Source organism: Globicephala melas, chromosome 9 (assembly GCF_963455315.2).
Source record: "Globicephala melas chromosome 9, mGloMel1.2, whole genome shotgun sequence".
Classification (NCBI taxonomy): domain Eukaryota; kingdom Metazoa; phylum Chordata; class Mammalia; order Artiodactyla; family Delphinidae; genus Globicephala; species Globicephala melas.
This window is the reverse complement of record NC_083322.1, coordinates 28,806,942-28,831,716: the sequence shown is the minus strand read 5'-3', so window position 1 is coordinate 28,831,716 and position 24,775 is coordinate 28,806,942. Positions and strand designations below refer to the sequence as shown.

Genomic DNA, 24,775 nt, shown 5'->3' with positions numbered 1-24,775 from the left:
CTGTTGTGTTAAAATAGACAGTGGCTGCTCGTAGTAGGCAAAGCTTCAGAAAACATGAACTTCTAACTGTATTATTCCTCTATTTTTAAAAAAGGACCCATGGATGTTCTAAGTCACATTTGAGGTTTGAAGCTTTCTATTTTTATTTAATTTTAATTATTTTTACATAAAGTGCATTCTATCTCTTTAATATGGAAATGACTACAGTTGTTTTTAAACTCATTAGAAAGGGCTCATTTAACTACATATACAATCATCCACTGGCATCTGCTTCAAAGATGCTCAAGTGCCTTATAGAAAATGGTGTAGTAATTGCATGCAACCTACATACATCTTCCCATATACTTTAAATCATCTCTAGATTACTTACAATACTTAATACAATGTAAATACTATGTAAATAGTTGTAAATACAGTATAGATGCTATGTAAATACCACGGCAAATTCAAGTTTTGCTTTTTGGAACTTTCTGGAATCTTTTTTTTTCTGAATATTTTTGATTAGTGGTTGGTTGAATCCATGGATGGGGAACCCGTAGCTATGGAAGGTTGACTGTATATTGCTATTTAAATTCACTGAGAATTAAATAAGCTAACACTTATAGGTAATTTTAAGAGTTTAAGATTAATAATAGCTAAAAGGAGCACAATAATTTCTTAATCCTCAAGCAGGTAAATATTCTTAGCTAATAGGTTAAATTATTGAAGCCAATATGATATAGTATTACATGTGAACTTTAAAAGCAGGTTTTTAAAACATTGTTTTTTTTCTCTCCTGTTCCATAATGAAAGGAACATCCTTGGTTACATGTTCTTATGTATATCCAGGGAGATACAATTTCATCAATAATTGTTTTTTCTAGCCTACAGCCTACTTTCACCATTTAATACTGCTCAACAATATCAGACCACCTTCTAATTTTTACTGATTTACAATACTTACAAAATTGTTCTTAAAATGTGAGAAAACTGTTTGAATGTCTAATTCTCATTACAAGGAATAAATGATTTTTGTTTCTATTTTAAAAATAAAATACATATACTTTTCATCTTGGTTAACTTAGTTGCAAATAAAAAATAATTTTTTCTCCTATATGTGTTAGAAATTTCCCCAACGTGGTGGTGGTGCAGGGGGAACCTGAAAATGTTGAGCCAACTTAAAGGAAACTTAAATTATATAGGTATTTAACTGAGTTAACTGCTGTCACCTATATATTCATCGTAAGCCAGTTGCTGAGTAATAGGTTAGACAGTGGTCATCAAGAATTTTAAAAAGCACTGTGTAGTAATTTACAAGTGAAACAATGCTAGGTCTATACGAGCAATAAACATTGGTATCCCCATTTTAAATGTGAGAAAACTGAGGCTCAGAGAAAATAATTTATATTTGTCCCATGTTACACAGCTAGCATGAGCCCAGGTTTTTTTATTTTAAATTCCAGAATGATATGAGGAAACGAGTGAGAATTTAGAATTATACAGACTTGTGTCTAAATTCTGACCACACATGATGTAAATTACTTAACTCTGTAAGTGCTATTTGTTTAGAATTTCTTAGTGGAGCTAACACTATCTAACTCATAGTGAGTTATGAGTTATGAACTATGTTGTATAATGTACGTAATGTGACCATTGGTACATGCTGTTCAATTCTAATCATAGCCTCATTTATTGAGCCCTTTTTGTGGATCACACATGGTTCTTCATTGTTTACATGTATTAATTTGTTTAATCCTCTCAGCAGTCTTGTAAGGCAGGCTTTCACAGAAGAGGAAACTCCTCCAACTAGGGGTTTGATTTGCCCAGGGTTACAGAGTGGTGGAGCTGAAATTTGAATTCTGCAGTCTCACATAATAGCGTTCACCCTTAAGCACTGTACTACTAAACATATTAGATCTAGACCCCTCTATTCCCTTATTATGTGCCACCATGGCCTCAATGACTCTGTTTTCCAGGACTCTGCATTCAAGCAAAACTTCATAAGCTAACTCTTTAGTATATACCAATTTCAGGGACATAATAATGGATAGCATCTGATGTAGCAAAGAAATGTGACTGATGTTTTTTAGAAAAGAAATCCCACTTTAAAAATTAAATTTAGTAGCATAGTGTACAGTCTGAATAATGACTTTTGTTATTGATTCCCAAGAAAGTTACAAAGAAATGGATGTATTCATAGAATAGGGTTATATCACGTACATAATATGTGACTTACTCAAAAGGGAAAACTTGCAACTAACTCAAGAACTTATTCTTTCCCAGGAATGATTTCTTAGTTATGCCAGACAGATGTCTGTCATCACAGAATATTTCTTTTGTTTATAATTTTAAAAAAATAGTAAATGGATTTACTGTTTAAAAAAATGTATATTGTTAATTGTTTCCATATAGCTTTGCGGTATTTTCTTTTGTTCTGGTCTTTGCTGTCACATATGAGATTTTCGCTCATGACCCCATCATAGAACAAGTGATCTCACACAATTTCTTAGTTTAGTGTTTTTGACACAAACTAGTCATCAGAACAGCTAAATTTATGTAGATTCTCTTGGTCATGGGTTCATTAAGAAATAGTTGAAGAGATTTCATAAAAAATGACTTTCTCCTCAGGAAATTAAACCTCTGAAATAGCTGAATTATCTCTAGTATTAACAATGACAACTTGTTAAACACTTTTCAGAATCAGCTTTATTAAATAATAAAAATTTATTAGTAGAACACCTTACTACTGACAGTGAAAATAAGCAAAATCTATTTAAAATTTTTTGCCAAAAATTCATTTAGCTGGTCTGCACCATTACTTTTGGACTTAACACCTTCTTACTAACCTCCCAGAAATCTGTATTTCATGGAACACATTTGGGGGAAGGTATAGCCCTTCTCTGAATTCTTATATCATTTTTATTTCAATAAAAATTGTAGAGTAGAATTAGTGTTTTGAAACTTTATGAAACACCGTATGAAATGATAAAAAAAAATAATGGCCAATCTATTAAACAATTTATTCTCCTGGGTACTATTTTTTTGCCAATTATCAGCCTTAGCTGTTAAACCATTTAGTCATATCCCAGCTCCAGTTACAAGGAATATCTGGCATAAGAAAGGGGGAATCAGTGGGAATTAGCCATGTCTAGTGCTATGTCCATTTCGGTTTTGACCTGTCAAAGTTAGTCGATGCAGTGGAGACTTAAGACACAGATGGCCTTTTAAAGATAAAACACTGAGGAGCAACCAAGTATCAGATCTGGGCAGGGTAACAACTGCAAAGTTCTAGAGCAAAGCCAGGCCTCTGACTTTAAAGCAACATTCCCTATAACTCAGCTCTGCTAGGCCAAGCAAGCATATCTGATTGGTGACGGCAGAATCCTGCAACAGCTGTTGACTCAGGCAGAGAAGTGACACATTGTGGAGATCAGCTTGAAATGCCACGTGGTTGTGGATTACTGAGAAGCAATGGTAGAAGGCAGGTCCCCTGAGCGTGTGGCCCAGGAGAGAAGACCCAGTGGTTTCAGCTGTGTACAGGGAGGCACCCTGGGGCAGACTCATCCCAGAGGCTAAAGCTGTGGAGACAGAGAGATGTGATCTATAAGGACTCACTCATCAGACTTGGCTTTGAATGAAAGAGTCATTTCATCCCACACAGCGAGTCGTAACAACCACTTACCAGTAATGATCAAATCACAGCAACAGCATTCAAGTTTGGGAAATAATGAGATAATTTAAAACCCCTGGGGAATTTAAGACGCACTCAGTGACAATCTTATATCTTGAAATTTCTCCAGGACACCTTCTTATAACGGGGTCATGGAGTCTTAAGTTCCCCCATTAAAATGGGCAACCCTTAATTCTGCATTGGATGCCAAGGAAGACAGCACATTTTCCACAGGAAAATGCCAAGTCCTCACTGGGCAAGCTTGCTGATAACTGACACTATCAAAGCTTGAACAGATATGGTTGGGGTAGGTTGTGAGCAAACTGCTTCAGAGTTTTGTAACTAACACCATATGTTTTACACAGTCCCCAAACACAAGTAGACAAAAGCCATTCCCAATCTGCTCCAGATTGTCTTGTGGATTTTATGGCTAAGGACTGAATCCCAAGCTAATAGTCACAGCAGGGGGGAAAAAAGTAGCAATTTATAAATTAGGGTGCAGTTGTCTTCAGATATAAAGGATGCCTACTCTTGTGTAAGCACTGGCACAGGAGGTCAGCTGCTTTGAGCCGCCATCACCCCTGCTTGCCTCCATTGTTTCCACTGCTTGGAAACCCATCAGCCCCCATCTGCCTGGTGAACTCCAATATATTTCCAGTTGTAATCTCCTTTGTAAAACAGAGTCGATCACATTCCTTTGTGCCAACCGTGTGTCCAGAACAATTTTCATGACAGCTGTTTAGCACTTTATACAGCAATTGTGTGTTTACATATCTGTTTTCTCTGCTAGAACTTCATGAGGGCAGGGGCTGTGTCTGGCTCATGGAGATGCTGAACAAATGTCTGTTAAAGGAATCAGTTGAAAAAAAACAAATGAATAAATGTCATAAACTATAAACTTCTTTGGAGAACTGAAAACACATGACAAATGAGTACTGATGATTTTGAAAATCATATGAAAACATATATGTTCCTTGATGATAGGCAGTAATAGATAAGTATTCATTGTCTACTGTGGGAATCAATGTGAAGTCTTTAGTTAATAATTAATTTCCTAATGTGCTAGTACTGAAAAGTAAAAAAGTATTTGAGTAACAAAGCAAAGGCTGGAAAGGTACTTGGAGGCTTTTCTTCCACCAGAGGGAATAGATTTGACCTGAATCATACACACTCTTGCCTAGTCCCACTTTTGACCAACTGTAAGCATTTAAAGTACAGCTGGTTATGTTTAGGGATGCCATCTGTAGTCATGAAAAAAGTCTTCCCTGATGAAGAGTTAATTGGTCTAAATGTTTCATAAACACGATCTTTATGTCTGAGTACAGTGTGTTTTGTTTTATTTTATTTTGTCTTTCAGTCTATGAAGCAGGGGTTTGAACTCAGATAGAACCATGGTTCCAACTTTAGCTACTCTACTTACTAAGGTGCTTGATTTTAGAAAAGCTTCCACAAAGCTCTACAAATCTTTATGTCTTCATCTCTTGAATGAGGATAATAGTCACTTCAAAACAGTTGTAAAGATTCAATGCAGTAGTGTATAGGGTGTGCCTTCCCCGGTACTTGACATAACCTGAGTTTTCTATAAATGGCATTTCCCTTGATCCTTGCCAACTGACCGGGAGATTGTTATCTCCTGAAGAGTTAGTCCATAAATACAATAGGTATTTCCTTAGCCTGTGGACTGTTCTCCCACAATTCTCATAATTTTTAAGAGCACAACGATTGTAGATCAAACTTTATGGGATATCCATGAATGCCAGTTAGGTGTGACTACACAGAGCTATTCCTCTGCTGTATGAAAGAACCTCCAACAAAACTTTTTAAAAGCCTTTGAATGATTAAAACGTTCTATCATCAGTGTATTTTTGCCCTTCAAGAAAAATCTAAAGCATGGCGGTCAAATTACACTAATCTTTTAACTTTTAATATTAATTTTAGAGTTACAGAAAGTTCCCAAATATCCTTACCCAGCTTCCCCTAATATTAAGATTTTACATGACGATGGTACTTTATCAATACTATGAATAGTAAGAAGTTAATATTGGTACAGTATATTTACTTAACCAGATAATTTATATGGATTTCACTAGTTTTTCCAATGATATTCTTTTCCTGTTCCAGGATCCCAAATTGCTTTTAGCTGTTATGTTTCTTAGTCTTCTCTAATCTGTGACACTTCCACATGACCTTGATACTTTAGAAGAATGCAGATCAGTTATTTTGTAGAATGACTCTCAGTCTGGAATTGTATCTTGTTTTCTCATTAAATGAAGCTCAACATTTCTGGCAAGAATACTGCAGAAATGGTGTGTTTCTCATGATCACTTGATGAGGGTAGTGTTGGCTGGGTTTCTCCACTGTAACGTTACAATTTTCCCTGTGTAATTAATAAATATCTTAGGGGGGATGACCTTTAGACTGCTGCTAGAGTATTTTTAGAGTATTTTGTAAAAGTCTGATTAACATGTATTAAAATAGAAGACGACACAAAGAAAGGACTTGCCTGTCATAGCACAATTATTTTCATAGGTATCTAATTTTTGCATTGGTAGGATATGTTTATACTAAAAATTAATATTAACTTTTTATCTTACAATATCATAACAGTTTGGATGTTCAGTTTTTTGTTTTTTTGCGGTACGCGGGCCTCTCACTGTTGCGGCCTCTCCCGCTGCTCCGGACGCGCAGGCTCATCGGCCATGGCTCACGGGCGCAGCCGCTCCGCGGCATGTGGGATCCTCCCGGACCGGGGCAACAACCCGTGTCCCTTGCATCGGCAGGTGGACTCTCAACCACTGCGCCACCAGGGAAGCCCTGGATGTTCAGTTTTGAATGTATCAGCATTTTATTCTAAACAGAATTTAGATACATTTAGCATGCTTTTGAGCTTAACTGTGGATGTACAGGTTGCTGATTAGTGGGTAATCTTTAAAAATACTATTTAGTGCTACACAATTACTATTCAAGCCTCAAAGGAGGCAGAATTTATAACTTACGACATGTAATGATAGTATTATTTTATAGCCTAACATACTCCCCCCAAGTTTTAAAATCTCACAGTTCTAAGGATCGCTGTGTGCATGTATAGGTGTGTGTAGGTGTAAGTGTGTTTGTGTAGCAGTTACCAAGATGAATGTAGTCAGGAAGTGCCCACACGGTGCCCAAAACTACTGTAACTGCATATTTCATTAAAATATTCAACTCTATTTGTGCCACTCAGATTTCCTACCAGAGCTACATTTTTAAAGATCATAACCTCATATACTTTATTAGTAGACTGTTTATAAGTGGGACGGTCCATGTTGAAATACTTATAACAGCAGTTATGTTCACTATGACTGATCCATATATCCTTGGAAGACGCACTTGCTGTTTTATATGTGGCAAACATTTGTTACGTTTGGTGTCACATTATTGATAAATATGCATCTTTTAAAATATCTCTGTAGCCTACTGCCTATTTCCACTCACTACTGTTTTTCTTCAGTCTACCCATGATCGATTTGCTCTTTTGGAATATGAAATAAGTTTTTCTTTTTGTCATTGTTATTGTTCTGTCACTTCCCAAACGGATCCAGCTTCTGCAAAGTATGAGAAAGTCCATCATTGTACATTCAGCTCCAATGCCATACTTCTTTGTTCACAAATCAAAAAGAACTGAACGTTTTCAAATATTCAGACATATAAATTCATTCTTTTTTTCATTTGCATTCACATCTACCCTTCTGGATTCCATCTGGAACCAAAACCAAAAGTGTTGAAAGACCACAACAAAGGCTGCTTTCCTTGGAGTTTCTAGCTCACCGGAAGTGGGAAGCATTAGTCATTTCACAGGCCCCATGTAACTAGATTTTCCAGTCCAAATTCTACAAAGCCTGGCGACTCAGATGTATTTCTAAATTGAGAATACAGGGTGCCTTTCAGAACGGACTCCAGCAAGCAGGATCACACTGGCCCCATCCTAGTTAATTTGGAGACCATCTAGATTAAAAAAGAGAAAACTGCATATTATCAGTTCAGGGATTTGGAATGCATGAGAAGTATAAAGAAGTATTCCAAATGTTGATGTCGTATTTATACGACAAATAAATTTATTTGACTAGAACTAATTCATCTGCTTAGAATTTGTTTCAATTTCCTTTGTTCCTGAGTTCAATTCATAGGGGACTAAAAATTCTTAGGTAGTATAATGTACAGCCACATTTCAGTTGAAATTTTTTTGAGGAAACAAACACATGCAATGGTGTTATATGGTGGTTCATTACTACTTGGATTCTAATGTGTTTTAAATAAGACTATGAACTCCAAACACAGATAGCAACTCAAGCTGCATATACAATTCTGCTCCCCAACACCAAGTTCCATTGTTTTTTAAAAACAATTAAAATTGAAAACTTATTTGTAAACTCTCACTAAAACAGGATAACATCTAGCATTGAAACACATCAATTTTTAAAGCAATATTGTTAGAGATCTCTTCTGCACGAAGTGCAGAATGACTTGGCTAGCTACTTAGTTTCATTAAAATTCAAAATAAAGCAATTGTATAGGTAAACTTAGTTCACTGCGAATATTTTATTAGAAAAAACTAAAGTCAAAATGTCCCCTACTCCTCAGTAAAGATGTTTAATGTTGTACTGTCCTTTAAAAGGGCAGCTGCTTAGTAAAAAATTTTATAAGTTTTATAGAAGGGAATAGAGTTTAGAGATTGATCTGATAAGAATCTTTAAACAGAAAAAAATTAAAGAAGCTTAGTTCATTGCCACAATCCTAAATTTTGTGTCATTAGAATGAGCCAAGGATTAGAATCATGATTCCAAAATAACTTTACTGATCTCTACTTACTTCCTATCATGGTCTCCAAACACTGCCCACTTGGAACTTGATTGGCCATGTTTTCACTCAGTTCTAGATTGCTTCATGCTCCTCCTTCTACCTGGAATATTTACTCAATTCCCTTGTAGTTATGTTTCCTCTAATAAACTGTAAACTCTGTGAACACAGGACAGTATTAAATGACTTTGCAGGCCCATAGCCCTTCATGGACTTCAGAAGGAACCAAACCTGCCAGTATCTTGATTTGGACTTCCAGCCTCTAGAACTGTGAAACAATAAATTTCTGTTGTTCAAAGCACCTAGCTTGTGCTACTATGTTACAGCAGCTGTAGGAAACTAATATACTTTCAAAGGAACTATCAGTCCTCTTCTGATTTTCTATTCTTCTACTTTACGATTTTAAATATTATTTTCTTTACTTAAATTTGTATTTTTTTAAAAAAGTATGATTCATACCAATGGTAAAAATCTTCAGAAAAAGTTCATTTTTGCTTCTCCATCTCTGGCGTACCATCCTTAATTTCCCAAGAAAGCCACTATTCAGCGTTTCCTGTGCACCATTCCAGAAGTTATCTATGCACAGTCAAGCATGTATAATATCTAGCACTTTATTTACTAAATAAGATCAAGGTGTATGTAATGTCCTGCAGCTTGCTTTATTGCTCTTAATAATATACCTTATATCTCTCTATATATCTTCACTCTGCCTCCTTCTCTTCTAAGAATTACAGAATGTTCCATTATGTAATGTACAACTTATTTAACCAGTTCCCTGTTGATGGACACTTAAGTAGTGTCAAGTTTTCTATTACACGAAGTGCTCTAGTAAATTTCCTTGCACATGAATTTTTGGAGACTTTACCAAGTATGTCTGTAGGATTAAGTCTTAGCAGTATAATTATATTTGTGAGATATTTCCAAATTGCCTTCTGTAAAGCATATAAATCTCTTTGAATATGAATTTATATGCATTACATTCTTTTTTTAAACATCTTTATTGGAGTATTATTGCTTAACAATGTTGTGTTAGTTTCTGCAGTATAACAAAGTGAATCAGCTATATGTGTACATACATCCCCATATCCCCTCCCTCTTGTGTCTCCCTCCCACCCTCCCTATCCCACCCTTCTAGGTGGTCACAAAGCATCAAGCTGATCTTTCTGTGCTATACAGCTGCTTCCCACTAGCTATCTATTTTACATTTGGTAGTGTATATATGTCAATGCTACTCTCTCACTTTGTCCCAGCTTACGCTCCCCCCCCCCTTGTCCTCAAGTCCATTCTCTACGTCTGCGTCTTTATTCCTGCCCTGCCCCTAGGTTCTTCAGAATCTTTTTTTTTTTTTTTTTAGATTCCATATATATGTGTTAGCATACGGTATTTGTTTTTCTCTTTCTGACTTACTTCACTCTGTATGACAGACTCTAGGTCCACCCACTTCACTACAAATAACTCAATTTCATTTCTTTTTATGGCTGAGTAATATTGCATTGTATATATGTGCCACATCTTCTTTATCCATTCATCTGTCAATGGGCACTTAGGTTTCTTCCATGTCCTGGCTATTGTAAATAATGCTGCAATGAACATTGTGGTACATGTCTCTTTTTGAATTATGGTTTTCTCAGGGTATATGCCCAGTAGTGGGATTGCTGGGTCATATGGTAGTTCTATTTTTAGTTTTTTAAGGAACCTCCATACTGTTCTCCATAGTGGCTGTATCAATTTACATTCCCACCAACAGTGCAAGAGGGTTCCCTTTTCTCCACACCCTCTCCAGCATTTATTGTTTGTAGATTTTTTGATGATGGCCATTCTGACTGGTGTGAGGTCATGCCTCATTGTAGTTTTGATTTGCATTTCTCTAATGATTAGTGGTGCTGAGCATGCTTTCATGTGTTCGTTAGCGATCTGTATATCTTCTTTGGAGAAATGTCTATTTAGGTCTTCTGCCTATTTTTAGATTGGATTGTTTGTTTTTTTGATATGGAGCTGCATGAGCTCCTTGTATGTTTTGGAGATTAATCCTTTGTCAGTTGCTTCATTTGCAAATATTTCTCCTATTCTGAGTGTTGTCTTTTCATCTTGTTTATGGTTTTCTTTGCTGTGCAAAAGCTTTTAAGTTTCGTTAGGTCCCATTTGTTTATTTTTGTTTTTATTTCCATTTCTCTAGGAGGTGGGTCAAAAAAGATCTTGCTGTGATTTATGTCATAGAGTGTTCTGCCTGTGTTTTCCTCTAAGAGTTTTATAGTGTCTGGCCTTACATTTAGGTCTTTAATCCATTTTGAGTTTAGTTTTGTGTAAGGTGTTAGGGAGTATTCTAATTTCATTCTTTTACATGTAGCTGTCCAGTTTTCCCAGCACCACTTATTGAAGGGGCTGTCTTTTTTCCAGTGTATATTCTTGCCTCCTTTATAAAAAATAAGGTGGCCATATGTGCGTGGGTTTATCTCTGGGCTTTCTATCATGTTCCATTGATCTATATTTCTGTTTTTGTGTCAGTACCATACTGTCTTGGTTACTGTAGCTTTGTAGTATAGTCTGAAGTGAGGGAGCCTGATTCCTCCAGCTCTGTTTTTCTTTCTCAAGAAGGCTTTGGCTTATTCTGGGTCTTTTGTGTTTCCATACAAATTGTAAAATTTTTTGTTCTAGTTCTGTGAAAAATGCCATTGGTAGTTTGATAATGATTGCCTTGAATCTGTAGATTGCTTTGGGTAGTATATTCATGTTCACAATGTTGATTCTTCCAATCCAAGAACGTGGTATATCTCTCCATCTGTTTGTATCGTCTTTAATTTCTTTCATCAGTGTCTTATAGTTTTCTGCATATGCATTCTTTTCTTCATGAAAAACATTCAGTTTTAGGATCACTGTGATATGTAAAAGATGATTTCAGATGGATTATGCTGTAATGATTCATCGCTAATCTATACCTCAGATATTTATTCTGTAAATGGTCATTCTGTGTCTAATACTGCGAATCACACAATAGCTACTATTTTATGGCTGGCTGACTACAATACAAGGAAAGCAGTTGTTAAATTTAGAGGCAATGTGAAGACAGAAAATTATTCATCCTTTTGAAACAAGATAGAAAAATTAGCTCATCAAGAATTTTGTCTCTTATGGGAAAAGGAACGTTCTTAATCTGGAAGAGGACTCTGCCTTTCTGCAGGGAGGCAACCGTGCCACTATTGTCAAGTCTGAGCAGTCACTACTGACTTACTAGAAATAGCAGCAGCCCAGGGGAAAGAAATGGGTCCCTCCGGAAAATCTGGGTGCCACTAGGAGTAAATGTATATTTTTAAATTTAGAATGTGGACATTTTTCATTATTTAGTAGAAGAAAGGGAGAACTGTTTGATCTTAAAAGAATGATTCTGTGGCACCAAAAAAGTAGGTGATGTTTAAAATTAAAAAAATTAAAATTAAAAATTAAAAAAGTAGGTGATGTTCAAAATTACCTACTAGATCAAATAGTCCAATTTGATATTGCTCTAAAAACATAGCAGAATCACATAAAAATGAAAAATACTACTAATTCATTTGTGGCCAAATACATCTGTAAAAAACTAAATGGGTTTCCAGAGGAATTGGTAACAAGAACAGTGGTCATGTATTCATGGGTAGGGCAGAGGGTGAAGCCAAGGGCACCTTAATATCTTCTGTTGGTAACTACAGCATTTCATGAAAAGTTAAGCAAATTTTTTTAATTATGTACTAAACGTATATACTCTGCACATGTTTGAACAAGAAAATCCATTAATTATCTCATTGCACTCTGTTGAAAGCTATGACAGTCCATTCAGGAATTTGTGAAGTCTCCAGCAAATGGATACAATCTAAATGTGGAGATTTCTGGGGTAAATTTTAAGCTTCTCTGCTAAATACTACCTTTTCCATGTACCTAGACTCAGGGGCTCAAAGAGATGACATGTAAGGCCAGAAGAGCTATTATTCATTTTCTTGAATATGCCTGAATGTGACTAAATGACTAATCATACCAGTGAAGAAAGAATGAGATATGCTAATGAGTTTTTCCCTTTCAAAAACTGTTTAATTTTTTTATTAGTGGGGTTTATCACTTTTAAGATCTAAAGGGATTCTCAAAGTTTCATGTGGCCCAACAATAGGTTTCACAAACTCTTAAAGGAAGAGAGAAGTTTGGCTGCATATTATATTTCCATAGTGGTTTGACCAAGTAAGTGTTTGTTTTTCTTCCAATGCAAGAAGTGTAGAGGCGGGCAGCCCAAAGTCAGCATGCGGCAGCTTTACAGCATCATGGCCATCCTACTTCCTATCTTTCTGCTCATGGTTTCCTCATGATTACAACATGGCTGCACCTCCTTCAGGCTCACATCCACATTCCTAGCAGAACTCGGAAACAGAGTGACAAAGAAAACATGGCATCAGGGAAACAAAATTTTTCCAGAGATCTGTAGCCAGTTTCCACTTATATTTCTTTGGCTGGAATTGTGTCACATGGCCATGTTTAGCTACAAAGGAGACTGGGAAATAGAGTTTTATTTGTTTGATTTTTTTGAATGCTAAACACATTGCTCCCTCCAACAAAATGAAGGTCTTTCTACTAGAAAGGAAGAAGAGAGAATGAATATTGTGTAGGCACCTCACATCATCTGCTGTGGTATCTTCTCTCTACCCTTCACCATTTTATATTGAGAAAACTAGATCAAGTGACTTACTCAATAGCACACAGCCAGTTCATGGCAAAGCTGGACTAAAATTCATGAGTGCAAGTATCACAGGGCTGACCTGCTGACTGTGGAAGAACAGGTACCCCGTAGGAGCCTCTACTGAGGTAGAGATAGCACCACGCCGGGGCACAATTCAAACGCGAAGACAAGGCCAAGATTCTAAGCCGCCGGAGCGGTCACCCTGTCTGTTTCCCACTTACATTATGCTTTTCTATGTTCTGCATTATGTTTACTCTGTTATAATAGGCTCATATGTGGGATCTTGAGTATTCAGTAAGTGCAAACATCGAACATTTAAAAATATTATTATTCTCTATTGCCAGTCATTTGTTTCAGCACCTTTGAAGTCAGGTCAGAACATGCTTCTATATTATTACAATAAATTTGTTCTAAACTGCACCGAAGAGGATAATTAGAACAAATAAGATGGAGTTCAGTTCAGGATTAAGAAGAAACTTCTGATGATGAACTAGATGATGTTGCTTGAGGTCAAGTACCTGCATTCTAGCAAGGCACTTTGCAGGTTGTAGGTATTAAATCAATACCTTTCCATTTGAAAGCTGTATCCAGAATTGCTCAGGACCACATCCTGGATTATCATTCTTCCTCTGAGTAGGAGTTTGTAGCAGATAACCTTGGAGGTGCATCTCAAGAAATAAATGTCATGATTTGATTATTAAAATATAGATTGTCAACATAGTTTTTTTAATAATTTTTTTTGCCTAAGATGTCAGATAAACCTTTTTCCCACCTTGTGACCTTTGACATGCAACTCCTTCTTCTTGAAATTCTCATTCCCCCAATTTTTCACATCCTTCAGTTCAGATGTCATTCCTCAGAAAGGCTGCCTGTGGCTAACATATCTGAAATAGCCCACACCCACTCATCAGAGATTGAGTTTGGTTCCCTACAGGATAAGCCATCAGCACACCTAACAATACATCTTTCTAACTGATTGATACAGCCAATAATATGTTCAGCTTCAAAGATACCCACTGGGGCTTTGGCATCTGGGATCTAGACTCTTTCTAATGCCCTCCAGTATTAGGGCACAATCTCACACACACACACACACACACACACACACACACACACACACACACACCACAGAGACGCCAAACAAACAATCATGTCTAGACAAACGTTTATCTAAATCCAGACTTTTAGGAATGTTTCAACATTATTTGCATTGGTAATAAATTGAATGCAACACCTCAGTCTGAAATACCTGAATTTAGATGACTTTGCCACATGTTCACAATGTGCTTCATGTGGAATGTATTATTCTGGAACAAAACAAGGTCTTCAGTTTTTTCTTAATTATATGCCTGGGAAATCTCTCCATCTTCGTTCATTTAGATCTATCTTTATACATGTTCTTTATGCATTGCATGAGGGTTTTTCTGGAGTAGACTTTGAAAAGTCTAACTTTGGGGCTATGGAGTCTGTGAATTTTTAATTTTACTGTAAACTACCTTCCAAAGTAGCTGAACTAATCAGCTACTTTGATAATACTCCTTATCAGCAGTATTTAATGGTAATTATTTCTCCCCACCCTCCCTAACATTTGATATAAAACATTTTTTTTCAATCTGATAGATACATAATGCCATTTTTCTGGCAAAAAAGGTCTAGTCTTCACCTAAAATAAATGGATAGATAGATGGATAGATATCACACATACATTAACATATATCATTCATAGATGTTTATTCAGACTAAATCTTCTCACATCATTATAAACTTTGTTATTTTTAACTGCTTTATAATAATGAACATTTTAATACAAATCACAATTCTAATTTTAATCAGTTTCCTAAACTTCAATTTCAGTCATGAATTAAAAAATGAAAATATGCATACTAAGTCAAGATTTCAAAAAGTCGCACACTACCTCCATTCCTTTTTTTCCTTAATATCCGGACATGTTGGTATGAGATCTAGGAATCTGAGTTGGTGGTTAGGATGTTTGAAAGTCTGAGGGAAGCTGACCAGAAATTGCTCATTAGAGGCAGAGGTACAGAGCAAACAAGAGGTCAAAACAATTTTCTCTCCATTACTGAGAATTTATGATATAAAAAGGGGGACAACTAACTGTAACATTTTACACATTCAACAAATATTTATCATTATCTACTGTACGCTAGGGACTGGGTGTATGTGGGAGCAAAATAATTATCCGTTCTCATGGAGTATTCAGTCTAGTGGAAAGGCACAAATAACCAATGCAATTACCAAGTGGTGAAGAGAATGAAGGAAACAAATGATGCCGACAGACAGTAACACATAACTGTGCTACCATTTCAAGAGACCTAAGACACAAAAAGATGCTCTCCGTGCAAAATTAGGAAGAAAGCATTCCTCAGAGTGATTTTAGCATTTTTACCTGGCCTTAGTTGTGGTAGGCTGAGAGAACCCGGTGAAAAGAGTGGCAGTGGAACCAGGTGAGGTGGGATAGAGGGAAACAGGACAGGTACAGATGCCAATAGCTTTGTAGGATAAGCTAAGAGAAAATGAGAGCAGGACAACCTGCTAGAGCAGAGGAGAGATTTCAAAGCCAACGAACTGCCACTCTCCAATGCATATGGCAGACTATGGAAGGCCTTGCTTAGTACAGAACGTGCCTCCCTAATGAATTTCATTGCAGTGAGCTATTACATACTTTTATAAATATGTGAAGGTGCTTTAGATAAAATATATGTATTTGATTCCATTTCTAGCATATCACAGATCCTCAATAAATGTGTGTTGAAATGAAATTCATCTGTTAAATTAACATTCTCCCCAAATATTTCCCATTTCTCTTCTCACATTGAGTCTTTTCCCCTTGATATATTGTTCTCTATTATACTATGTTATATTTTTAATGAGTCAACAACACACAGGTATATGTTTAAAGTAAAACTGACATTTATTTCTTTAAAAATTGGCAGAGCAGTAACATGAGTATGAATGCCAAAATAAAGATTAACTTATCATTAGAATTTATTAATATGAATCCCCCTAATGGAAGTAGCTATTAATAGCAAAAACAACTATGGATGAATAAATATCAAGAGAAGGGTAAACAAGAATTGCTCCCTTTTATCCAAAAGTTATTTGGCACAGAAAGTCTTGTTTTGTGCATTTTATTACTACAGGTCAGGTTAATTACTATACAGCTAATTTTTATCATTGTGATGCAGGATTGTGGTTTGCTGATTCAACCAGAGGAAACCTGCGGGTTACAGCCCATTTCTTCTGACTACATTGAAGCCATTTCACAGCCGGGACTAAAGACCTGTCCATCTGGGGACACAAAAGGTGACTATTACACTGGATATCATTTCTACTTTTTTTAAAAAAAAATCCTTTAATATAGATAAGTAGTAGATGTTTATTTATTAAACTATTCTTGTACAAAAAAATCAAGGTAATATGACACTTTTTCATTAATATGAACTACAGCACATAAAATTAATGTAAATGCATTGTTTTAATATGTGAAATATTTTGATTAATCAAATGCTTTTCTTTTCATCCTCTGCTCTTTGCTTAGTTAATGCATATTCACCTTTAGATTTCAGCCAAAAAGTCACTTGTACCGTAATGCCTTCCTTGAGTCTCTGACTTGTTTTCCTTATTACATATTTTCATAGCACCCAGTGTTTTTCCTCCATGGCAATTTCCTCAGTTATTTAAATGATTTAAATGTGTAGTTGACTGTTTGATGTCAGTCTTCCTGGGCTGTCAGCTGCATGAGGGCAGGGCATCTGAGTTGTTCACACTCTACCAATTCACTTAACACTATACTTTCCACAGAGTAGGTACAAAATAAGTTGACCTTGTGAACCCAAAGAACTGGAAAGGATACAAGTTCAGTTTTAAACCATTTCTTTTAGTTAAAAAAAAAAAATCTTTGGGAATGGTCACTAACATCTCCCATACATTGAACATGCATAGAGGCAGGAAAATCATGATGTCAAATTCAAATTACAGTGTTCAATCCTGCCTACGCCTAGGGCAGACCTGGAATGAGGCACTTTGGTGCCACTGTCTACTTCCCCTGTTTCTTTCCTTCCCCAGCACTGTTCTTTCAGTGGAGGCTAGTGGAGTTAAGCCAAAGCTGGAACTAAAAATGCCTCCAAGACAGTAAGAGGAGGAAAGAGCATCTTCTCTGCGATTCCTGGTTACTGCTCTGGCCTCCTGACCCCAAGTCTCCCTCCAACTAAAAAGTCTGAGAAAATACTCAGGAGCTTTTCTACCCTTGCCATGAACTTCACACCACAGCTTGAACAGGAAATGAGTTTCACAAATGGGTGGGACAAATTGCAATTTGGCATGCACTGTTAACAAACGTGGACATTTCTTGAACATGTGTCCTAAATAATAAATTACAGTCAGTGCATAGGGAGGAATTTACCCATTATGGTGTGTCAGGTGGTATGATTTATGATTCTTGGCTAAATGAGATATATACTCTTACATACAAAGGAGACACCAATGTGTCAAGGTATTTTTTATCAGATGACAATTTATGAGAATCATAAAAACAACTTAATTCTGTTCCTCCTACTGAACCGAGTCAAAAGTTCTTCAACAAAAAGTTGAAGATACATTACTGAGATTCCTCAAGAAGTGGCAGCTTCTTCTGTCCATTAAACTTGCAGTAACTTATGCCAGGCCCTGTTCTGAAGCCTGGTCCTTACAAGAGAGGCTGCCATAAAACAGGGGCCTTGGGACTTCCCTGGTGGCACAGTGGTTAAGAATATGCCTGCCAATGCAGGGGATACGGGTTCAATCCCTGGCCCAGGAAGATCCCACATGCTGTGGAGCAACTAAGCCCGCAAGCCACAGCTACTGAGCCCACGTGCCGCAACTACTGAAGCCTGCGTGCCTAGAGCCCATGCTCTGCAACAAGAGAAGTCACTGCAATGAGAAGCCCGCCCACTGCAACTAAGAGTAGCCCCCACTCGCCACAACTAGAAAGCCCGGGTGCAGCAATGAAGATCCAGTGCAGCCCAAAAATAAATAAAATTAAAAACAAAAAACACAGGGGCCTTCTGGTAACTTGAGTAGTTATGCCTCTTTAAAAAAAAACCACAATATTGACACCCCAGTCAAGTTCATATTCCTTAACCTGACAATAATCTGATCTCTCCCAACTCGTCCTAGCCTCTTTTTCTTCTTTCTTTTTTGCTCTGCATTGGGTCTTCGTTGCTACGCATGGGCTTTCTCTAGTTGCAACGATCAGGGGCTACTCTTTGTTGCGGAGCACACGCTCTAGGCGTGCAGGCTTCAGTACTTGCAGTACATGGGCTCAGTAGTTGCGGCACGGGGGCCCTATAGTGCAGGCTCAGTAGTTGTGGTGCACAGACTTTGTTGCTCCACGGCATGTGGGATCTTCCCGGACCAGGGATCGAACCCATGTCCCCTGCATGGGCAGGTGGATTCTTAACCACTGCGCCATGAGGGAAGCCCCATCTTAGCCTCTTGACCTCATTTCATGCTGATAGTCAGCTGCAGGACTCCAGACTACTCCCTAGGAAGTCCTTCTTTACTACCCCACCCCTAGAGTTGCTTCTCTTCTATGCACCCAGAATATCCTGGACATATGTCTACAAACAGCACTCACCTCATTGTATTTCAAGTATCTAATTTACATGTTTCTCTCTCTTCCTCTAATCAGTAGTCTTCAAAGTGGAATACTGCAGCCATGCAAGGGGAGTGAGTAGCACAGAACAATCCACAGGGAAGAAGCCAGTGAAGATGAAAATATATGTACATTTATTTTTATTTAATTATGCTTATTTTATGTTTTATGATGGATATGTATATATGTAATATATACATATAGGAGTAGGTGCACGTGTAGTACAGGGTACGTGTATTAATATGTCAAAGGTGCATCAGCAATAAGTTTGTACTGATGGCTGCACGTAGACCACAAGTGTGTCCAGAGCAAAGATTGTACTTTATTCATCTTTCAGTGTCTGAGATATGATTTTAAAATAGTGGCTGAACTAAAACCACGATCCAAGCCCTCCTCTCTTTCACAGAAGACTCTTAGCAGCAGGGCACGATCAGCTAGAGACAACAGCTCCATCCTTGAGGTCCTAGGGACCTAAAGATTCAAGGCAAATGAGTGAGATCAGAGACAGCACTTTGCAAGAATGCACTTTTTTTTTTTTTTTTTTTGCTGTCAGAGATGATTTCCTTCCTTGATGGTAGGACTCCCTTCTATAGAAAGAAGTTGTCACATTAGATGACATTGGGAGGACGTTTATTTTAGGACTCTTGCTTTAGCTTATAAGGCCATAGAATGGCTCCAAAATCTTATTTTCACAGCACATTACAGTTATTTGGCAGAACTGAATCCATTTTTTCTCCTTGAAAAATGTTTTTTCAATAACACTAGCTAATATAATTTTGAGTGACTTCTTTTTACTAAGTTGAATTCTAGCCTTTTGAAAATAGTTTAACTATAAGACACAACCTAAGAATAAAATCTTTTGCTCAGTAAAGAAAAAATAATTCTTCTAATTTGCAGAAAGAAGAAATTTATATGATCATTGAGTGAGAATTACATTTAAAGAAAATAATTTAGATTGCATTTTATAATATGTAAACAAAAGCTTTTATCGTATCTTTTTTTTTTTTGCGGTACGCGGGCCTCTCACTGCTGTGGCCTCTCCCGTTGCGGAGCACAGGCTCCGGACGCGCAGGCTCAGCGGTCATGGCCCACGGGCCCAGCCGCTTTGCGGCATGTGGGATCTTCCCAGACCGGGGCACGAACCCGCGTCCCTTGCATCGACAGGCGGACTCTCAACCACTGTGCCACCTGGGAAGCCCTATCGTATCTTTTTTTGGAAGGAAATATAACAACTTACACTTTAGTATTTCTAATATTGAAAATATAAATGTATTTTTTCTTCTTAAGTAAAAACTGCCTTATTTTATAGCATTATAGAGTCAGGAATTAGTGCTGTCATTTATATGATTTTACATCTCACCATGGCCCTAAATCACAAAGTCGAACTTCTTTTCTCCATTATATCACCCAATCCAATTCACTTAAATGGCTGAAATTTAACTTGCGTTAAATATAAAGCTATACTGATAAATTAAATAACTTCTCCCGAAAGGCAATTTCATTCGTCAGAATGTTATTCCCTAAGACATATGTCATATCTTATTTCAGAAATCACAGCTTTGATTCATTCATTGTTTAAATATATAACACAGAATTTATGTCCTTCTTCTTGACAATTTTTGTTGAGCTGGAATCATTTAAAATGTCAAGAAAGCCCAGTTCTGCAGATGTTATACAGATGTCTATTTCAAGTAGTATTACTAACTCACAATAAAAAAAGCATTATCAAGTGATACAAAAATGCAAAGAGTTATGACTATAAATATATAGTAGTATGAGCCATTGGAGCTAAGTTTTCAGAGACCCAATCAGGCATCTTTTTTTATGCGCATGTGATTTTATACCCACAAACTAATACATATTTGTATCTTTGTGCATGCAACTGGTCACTTGTTTCTTCAGCCTTAGCAGCAAATGGCCAAAGATCTTGGTTTGTGCAAAACCAGCTGTCAATGAGTTTGGGAGTCGGGTGAGGAGACAGTATTTGGGGAGGGGATACACACGCTGTTAGATACTCAAGGATCTGAGGAAAACTGAGCCCTTCAAAGTATTATTAAATAATATCTCATTTTCAGAAACACATTTATGTCCCCAACATACCACCGTCTTATGAAAAAAACATAGTCTCTGAGGACATGAACCCACTGAATAAATCCAGCTTATAAAAATACATTTATTGCGACAACCTGTTTGTGGTTTTCTTCTATAAGTGCTACCAGAGAGACTGCTGAGCCATATTGCATTTTCAACTGTTGATTATGTGCTGACCTAACCTAACGTGATAAAAGGATCAGCACACTGGAGACTCTAAGACCTCGATTTTGGTCCACCCTGTTGTTGGCATGATCCCACTTCTGTCATTTAACATCTTGGGCCTCAGTTATCCTCACTATAAAATAAGAGGATGGAAAAGAGGAGATCCCAGTCCCCTTCCAACTGTATCCACAACCCACAAAATGTCTATGAAAAAAAAAGACTATTTCAGAAGGAGGTTTTCTTGAGGAATTCATCGACAAAGGATAAATGTAAAGGCCGTGTCTAAATCGAATAGTATTAGGAACCAAACAAAGATGTGAAAGATGTGGATTACTGGTGACAAACCCTGTATGCCAGGGCAAAATTAGAATTAGAAAGCAAGATATATTCTGAATGAAAACCGCAGAAGAATTATAAAAGAGAATCGGATGGAGAAACAAACACTTTTGAGAACGGTCTTCATTTTGCCATTCAAACCTCAGCACCGCTCCCAAATGTTCAGTGTTGTATCTTTAAGTATTACTGCTATTCTCTCCATCTACAAACTTGGAAACACCTTTCACCGAGCAGACCTTCTTTTTCTCTCCAGTATATACGGTCTGTCGTGGAGAGCAGTCACTTCTTCAGTCTCACTCCTGTCAGGTCTGTCTCCACGTAAAACCATCCATTCCACCTCTCCGCATCTTATCTATTCACAAATCCCTCTTCACATCTTATCTGCTCCATGGAACCTGCCAGACAGCTCTGACCCCCATGGTGCTGTCTTTATTCTGATGTGCCGTGGCTTGCTTAGGGTGAAGTTGGGTGGGGACGGTAAAGTATATTCATCAGTTTCTAGTATAAGGGCACTGTGGCCGATGCGCTACATATTTTTCTTAAAGAGAAGTAAATGTAATCATGAAAAGATTAAGTAATTTGTCCAAGGTAAACAGTGGTTCTCAACCTTGACTGCATATTGGAATCACTTGAAAAACATTAAAAAAAAGACTGATACCTGAGTTCCATATCCAGTGGTTCTGAGGTAATCAGTCTAGGGTACGACCTGGGCATGAGGATTTTAAAAACCTTTCCAGGTGACTTTAATGTACTGAGTTGAGGTCCACAGAGCTACCTGGAAGGAGAGTCCAGGTGTGTGTGTCTCCAAAGCCCAGGCTCTTTGAGTACCACACTGATATTTTTTCTTAAGTATGAATTACCTATTATTAAGCTTTTTACATGTATAAATTGTACCCTTCTCACCTGATTATAATTTTTGAGGTTTCACATTATAATCAACAGCATGGACTCTGGAGCTGACTCTTCAGCTCTGGTCCTGGGTCTACCACCTCCTAGCTGGAATATATTGGAAAAGTAACTTAACCTTTCTGAGTCCCAGTTAAGTCATTAGCACAATGTGGGTGATAAGAGGGTGTCTCTGAGTTTAAATAAGTTAATATATTAAAGTGCTCAGAACATCCCTGACATCTGAGAGGTGCTATAACAATGTTAACTATTTCTTTCTTAGTTATTACCTTATTTTAACAACAAGAGTGCCTAATACCTAACAGGGTACATACTTCAACACTGTATTGAATGAAAATCCTCCTAGATGGAGAGTGATATGTATGTAGAGAAATGGAAGGTCATTCACCACACCTGAAATTGTGGAGATAGTATATTTAATGGGTAGATATTGAATAAGGCAGTTTTCTGGAATTCACATTAAGTTTAAAAATCAAAGCAAAGAAAAAATTGTATGGTAAGAGGAATAAACAAGTCCACATTACTTTTGGGCTGTCCAGTAGCTCAGCTCTCTGCTCCTGTTGGCAATCCTCCATTAAAGTAATTCTGCTGTGTGTATTCATCTCTTCCTGGAAGTCATACTCTTCTTGTCTCCTTTCCTTTCTGTTTCCTTCTGTTTCTCCCAGTTTCTCTCTCTTAATATACCCATGCTTTCTTTTTTTTTTGATTGGTGTATAGTTGCTTTACAATGGTGTGTTAGTTTCTGCTGTACAACGAAGTGAATCAGCTATACGTGTACATATATCCCCTCCCTCTTGGACCTCCCACACCCCCTCCATCCCACCCGTCTAGGTCACCACAGAGCACCAAGCTGAGCTCCCTGTGCTATATAGCAGGTTCCCACTAGCTATCTATTTTACACATGGTAGTGTATTTATGTCCATCCCAATCTCCCAATTCATCCCACCCCCCCTTCCCCCCACCATGTCCACACGTCCGTTCTCTAAGAAGTCTGCATCTCTATTCCTGCCCTGCCAATAGGTTCATCTGTACCATTTTTCTAGATTCCACATATTTGCGTTAATATACGATATCTGTTTTTCTCTTTCTGACTTACTTCACTAGGTATGACAGACTCTAGGTCCATCCATGTCTCTATGAATGACCCAATTTCATTCCTTTTTATGGCTGTTCTGTGATCAACCAGTAAGAGCTATAAACTAGATCTCTCTCCATATTTTGTTATTTGTAACTATTTCCACACACACAAACCCTCACATACACAATTCTGACATCCCCGAGTAATGAAATTTAAAATGAAGCCTATTAATCCCCTGAAAGTAGAAATTCTTCCTGCTAAAATTAGTGTCGCATCAGATACTTTTGTTAGCAGAACCATAAATCAAAGCCAGAGTGGATAAACTTGTTAAAAACTTTCCTTTCTAACTCAAAAACTATCGGGGAATATTTAGCTCCTCAATATATTTTTCAAAACAAAGGTTTTTCTTTTCTTTATTTATTTATTTGGCTGTGTTGGGTCTTCGTTGCTGCGTGTGGCAAGCGGGGGCTACTCTTCGTTGCGGTGCGCGGGCTTCTCATTATGGTGGCTTCTCTTCTTGCGAAGCACGTGTTCAAGGCGCTCAGGCTTCAGTAGTTGTTGCACGTGGGCTCAGTAGTTGTGGCTGTGAGCTCTAGAGTGCAGGGTCAGTAGTTGTGGCACACAGGCTTCGTTGCTCCGCGGCATGTGGGATTTTCCTGGACCAGGGCTCGAACCCGTGTCCCCTGCGTTGGCAGGTGGATTCTTAACCACTGCGCCACCAGGGAAGTCCCATAGCTCCTCGATATTTTGAAGAGAAGCATGAAGCAGTAACATAAGCAAGACCTTTTGGGTGGAACAGATGATTGTTGAAGACATAAAGGTATTCTCCACAAAGGGCACAAATAACTGCTCCATGTTTAACATGCTGGTTCACACTCCGTTCCTGAAAAGATAAACAAGGAAAAAACAAAAATCAAAAGTCATTTCAGGGCTTCCCTGGTGGCGCAGTGGTTGAGAGTCCACCTGCCGATGCAGGGGACACGGGTTCGTGCCCTGGTCCGGGAAGATCCCACATGCCGCGGAGCGGCTGGACCCGTGAGCCATGGCCGCTGAGCCTGCGCATCCGGAGCCTGTGCTCCGCAGCGGGAGAGGCCACAACAGTGAGAGGCCCGCGTACTGCAAAAAAAAAAAAAAGTCATTTCATGATATTTTTCTAATAAATTATTAATGTGTCCACTCACACTAAAAGCTGCAGTGTTTTGAATGCATGTTACTTTATCGGTAAAATAAGAAAGATCTTAAATGCAGCTTTTTGACAATATTCATTTATCTTATAAACATTTACTAGAGCTTGTGCCCTACTTTGTGCCTGAAATCAGCTGCTAACAAAGGTGAATATGATGTGGTAACTGTGCTGGGTCCTTTAAG

At 37.7% G+C, this 24,775-nt stretch overlaps 1 protein-coding gene across 1 annotated transcript in view; it reads left to right on the top strand.

Moving 5' to 3' along the window:
* CPED1 (cadherin like and PC-esterase domain containing 1) overlaps positions 1-24,775 on the top strand; it is a 301,545-nt gene that overhangs the window by 236,420 nt on the left and 40,350 nt on the right. The window contains exon 16 of the mRNA XM_030857653.2: positions 16,385-16,502. Within this exon, the coding sequence (XP_030713513.2) occupies positions 16,385-16,502 (118 nt within the window). The remainder of the gene's footprint in view (positions 1-16,384; positions 16,503-24,775) is intronic.